General features: G+C 35.6%; 1 protein-coding gene across 1 annotated transcript in view; it reads left to right on the forward strand.

Annotated features, from left to right (window-relative positions):
- The window catches only part of LRP1B (LDL receptor related protein 1B), a gene marked incomplete at its 5' end in the record, with an annotated part of 1,013,530 nt that overhangs the window by 230,817 nt on the left and 777,701 nt on the right, over nucleotides 1-5,012 (forward strand). The window contains 2 exons of the mRNA XM_007453725.1: nucleotides 2,882-3,101; nucleotides 4,993-5,012. The exon at nucleotides 4,993-5,012 is cut by the window's right edge and continues 182 nt beyond it. Of these exons, the coding sequence (XP_007453787.1) occupies nucleotides 2,882-3,101; nucleotides 4,993-5,012 (240 nt within the window). The remainder of the gene's footprint in view (nucleotides 1-2,881; nucleotides 3,102-4,992) is intronic.

Raw genomic sequence — 5,012 nt, forward strand, 5'->3', positions numbered from 1 at the left:
AAAAAAAAAAAAAAAAAAAATGTAATGGAGGTAAACCTGGAGGAGGAATCAATTATGATGGACTATTCCTTAAGGTCATAGCTACAGATGAACTCCCTCCTTTGCAATCATTTCAAATCTCATAATTTACATCAATAACTTAGAAACCTACAGCTCCAGTTCTGATTTCTCAAAACATTATCTCCAAGAAAAGATGAGTCCAAAGCTAAGTGCATATTTCCCTCCAAACAGGATTTTCTATATCCCTCTCTCAATTAAAAGTACCACATCCTCTAGTTAACAGCTAGATATCATGTCATCAACTCAATCAAGTTTTTTTAAAGTTATTTCACTTCCATGGCAGAAAATCTTAAGGATTTAAAAATTTCTGGGATTGACCCACCAGATAATACAATTTAATTTGGGGGCATGATTAATATCAACAAAGTCAAGTTTAGTGCTACAGAGTACAAATGTGAACAATAAATATTCCCTGCCCTTAATTATTTGAATTTTTAATTGGAATTATCAGACATGCAACACCATCAAATTCAATACATGGCATAAATGCAATAAATTCTCTAAAATAACTAACAACTATCACTAGGAAACAAAAGAATGAGCTAATTTTGACAGAAAAGCTAGGGGCAGACTTCATTGAGGAATTGTTTTTGAACAGGACTTGAAAAATAGAGGTACAATTTTTTTTGTCATAGTAGAAGACCAGCTTAACCTAATTTTTACTTGATGAATACCCCAAGTCCTACCTACAAAAATATTTATGTTTTCTCCTGCTTATTTTATAGGTTGCATTTCCTATTTTGTATGTTTATGAATCATCATATTTGATAATAATTATAAGGCTTTCACAATATATCGATAACTTTTAATCAGCTGAGTAGACGATCATATATCTGGTCTCCATCAGATTGGCATCACGTATTTAAAATTTGTTTTTCTTATATTTTGTTTGACTAAAAATAGTCTCAGGTAGTGGACTGGATCACAAACAATTCTGTCTTCAAATAACAACATAATATAAAATATGTTTAGAATATCCAGAATTATCTCCTGTGTGTGTGTGTTTGCATGGACATATGTGTGTGATTCAGGTTAGAGAGTCACAGAAAAATCGTGTTACTATTATCAAGAGGAAAAGCTAGAGGGAAAGATAATTGCAATTTAACAAGTTATAAATTAGCAACAACAATACAACTGCATTGATAACTGTATTTAAGATTTCAGAAACGGTATCAAGAGAGATGAAAAAGTTGTTATTTCTCTTTTACATATAGCTGATTTATATAGTTGAAGTGGTTTTGCCTAACTAACACAGTTTTAGAGCAAATGGAATGAATCTTCTGTTTATTCTTAATTTTCCCAGTAATAAACCCACTTGAAGAACAGGCATGATACAAGATAAGCATAGTTCCATGTTTATTTCTAGGATTAGAATGTATTTGGACTTATTAAAATTCACCAATCTAAATATACTTCCTCAAGTCTAAAAAGGCATATCAACATAATTGTAAACTGTTAAGAGAATTTAAAAAGAGCTTAATTGGCATGAAAAAATGGCTGGTGTGTCACCTCCTCAGCTGTCCCAAATCTGCCCGTTTAGATCACAGTAGGATTTTCTTTTTTTCTTTTTTTTTTTTTTTTTTTTTTTTTTTTTTTTTGCGGTACGCGGGCCTCCTACTGCTGTGGCCTCTCCCGTTGCGGAGCACAGGCTCTGGACGCGCAGGCTCAGCGGCCATGGCTCACGGGCCCAGCCGCTCCGCGGCACGTGGGATCCTCCCGGACCGGGGCACCAACCCATGTCCCCTGCATTGGCAGGCGGACCCTCAACCACTGCGCCACCAGGGAAGCCCCAAGTCACAGTAGGATTTTTAGTCATGGATACAGATTTGTCCCAAATTACCTCAGAAATTCTTTAGGGTCCATAACAGATGGGAGGCAGAGGATCTAATAAGGGTATTTCCAGGGTTAGCAGCTTAGAAAACTTTGAAGCTTTGTAAAGTCATATATGAGGTGACTGAATTAAACCTACAATTTAATTAGTAACTCAGGAACTTTCACATGACCCTAAGACAACACATGTGGAGGGTTTTAACCTTATTCATGAGGCTGTTGGAATGTTAGCCCAAGGCCCCTTCTTCCACTGTTATAGCTTACACAAAAGATTTGTTTTTAAAGGCAGATGCTTTTGTTTGAGACGGAAATTAAAGCTCAAAATCTCAAGGTCAGTCAACCTACTGTTATTAAACTTATGTGCAGCTCAATCATCTTCTGTGGGTTTTAGGGTAATAATAAGCAGCAATAAAGCATAGATAATTTGCATCAGGAAGACAAATTAGACCTGGCCAAACAAACCCAGTATGACTGTGCCCTTTAGAACAGAGAAAATCCAACTGCCTGCCTTTAAAAAAATAAATAAATAACTCATATGAGATTAAATAAAGTCTGGAGTGGATCATTAACTGTGCTCTCATTCTCATGCCAGTTAATCTGCTTTTTAAACACATAATTGATTATATGTTTTATCAAATGGACATTTAAAAATAGTTAGTCATGCCTCAAGAATCATTTCCCAAACTTTTGGTACCAACACCAAAGAAAACCAGGATTTGGCACTTGCTGTTAGGTTAATTAATAAACAAGGCCAGTAAGTGCTGTAGTGGTGGTCGTGGGTTTTCTGAAATGTGTCTAATTGGCTCCACTGAACAAATCTCACCTTCCCTGAGTACTTCGCAGCTGCCTCCTCTGGGCAGATCAGCATTTAGGTAGGAGAACAAATCAAAATGTAACTATATTTTATGGAAGCGCCAAATCTGAGGAAGTGTCTGTCTATATGGTGGCTGGTTGAAATGACACGCGTGCGCTCTTGTTTTTAATGTCTTAGTTGGATGTATTGGACAGACTGGGAGGAAGATGAAATAGATGACAGCGTGGGAAGGATTGAGAAGGCCTGGATGGATGGCTTCAGTCGGCAGATTTTTGTGACTTCAAAGATGCTGTGGCCAAACGGCTTAACTCTGGACTTTCACACCCACACATTATACTGGTGTGATGCCTATTATGATCATATTGAAAAAGTGTTTTTGAATGGAACTCACAGGAAGGTAAAAGACAAATGCTGCTGTTTTAACCCACAGGCTTCTGTCACAGAGCCTTGTTGTGTTGTGTTAAAAATACTTTCAAGTTTATTTTTACCCCTCTGAGGTGACTGCCAGTAGTCTCTGTGGGGTGGCTGAAGGAGGCTGAGCATTAAGCAGTGCAGCTGGCACTTGCCTCCGGGAGACCAGGCCCAGCTAACTGTGGCATGCCAGGATTTGTGGGATTTTTCAGAGAAGCTCTCAGCATATCAGAGCTGTTTGAAAATGCAGTTTTTCTACATTATTGATGTTTGCTAGGACCAAGCACCCCAACTCGGTTCAAATATCTTCAGTATTTGCACCTGAAATGTAACCTATGTATTATGACAAAGTAATTAGAATTCATTTATTCAAATAAAGAACTTCATGACATTGGAACTAAAACACAAGAGTGGATTGAACTTCAAGCCTATGGGTGTGAATAAATATCAACATCTTCTTGCCTCTTTTGGTAGAATCGTTGCAAAATGATTTTGCAGTTCTTCAGTGAGATCGAGGATGAAGTTGACTGTGTTGGCAAAATATCACCTCTGTATTCTGTCTTATAATCACCTAAGCACATATAACATTATGAACTGTCTTCGACTGTTTAGTTAAATGATATTTAGGAAAATGGAATATTAGAAGTTACCAAAATGCTTCCTTTGACAATACACTTTCTTCTTTTTTGGAAAGGATGATTGCACAATTGGCCAAGCCCATTTATTAAGTATTCTCTTTGAGAAATATCATATACTAATCAGTTAAGACCATTTCAATAATTGGTTAACTCTAAGAGTGCTTTAAACGTCTTTCCCCAAATAAATAAAATTGATTTACATTTAACCTAATGTCACATACTTAAGAGGTGTTAAAAAATATTTATGATCCCTTTGAAGATGTTGATATGTACACAATATACATAGCACTTTATTAGCCAGCATATTTTAGCCTACATGGAAGTGAGCAAAGAAAAATAATAAACTGTCTCAATTATTCAACATATGAAAATTTGGTATGAAGAGTTCAGATAAAAGGAGCAAAATTTCAGTTTCTAACCCTATATTATTTGGATAACTTGCTCAATCCTCTCATATTAGATGAGTCTATTTCATATTGTATACAGTATCATTTTATAAATTGTGAAAGACGAAAAAGTATTATTATTATGGGAGGTATGATTCCTATTCTCTTCTACAAGCTTACATGCAAAACAGAACTTATCACAGGATTGCTCCACTGTGTAGCTTAAACAACCGCAAAATACACGGGAATGTAAAGAATATATCAAGACAAGCAGAATTAAAATTAGGCAGGAGTCTTTTATATCTGTTTACTACCAATAAATGTTTCTATGTTCAAAATTAAAATTTTACCTTCCTCCCTGTCATCGCCTAGATTTCTTCAATTTGCATTAATCCAACTGAATAGAGGGATTCCTTCCACTCCCAGTGTTGTTAGACCATGCTGTATCCCTTGGCTATTGGATGAGCAATACTGCAATATACATAATGCCACTAATTACTCAGATCAGTTTCTGTGCCAAAATATGATACCGGAATATCATAAAGAAAAGAGATAGGGAAGAGTATCAGGCAAGGTCATTTTAATGTTTGCATTTCTTGACCATATATATAATGCCATGTATGAGAGAATTGAAATGGATGAAATGTAAATGGTCTCCTTCAAATAAAATGTCCTAAAAACAGAAAAATATGCTCACGTTGTGAAATCCATTTTTCAAATACACTGAAAGAAACTGTAAGTTATTAGTTAGATCATTATCTGTTCTACTTATTTGAATATCAGCTTCTCTAAATATTTGGTTATGTTTCTAAAGGTCAGGTCTGATTTTTCACAATGTATTTATATTTTACAGATTGTTTACAGTGGGAAAGA

This window comes from Lipotes vexillifer, unplaced genomic scaffold (assembly GCF_000442215.2).
Source record: "Lipotes vexillifer unplaced genomic scaffold, Lipotes_vexillifer_v1.1 scaffold606, whole genome shotgun sequence".
NCBI classification, from domain to species: Eukaryota; Metazoa; Chordata; class Mammalia; order Artiodactyla; family Lipotidae; genus Lipotes; species Lipotes vexillifer.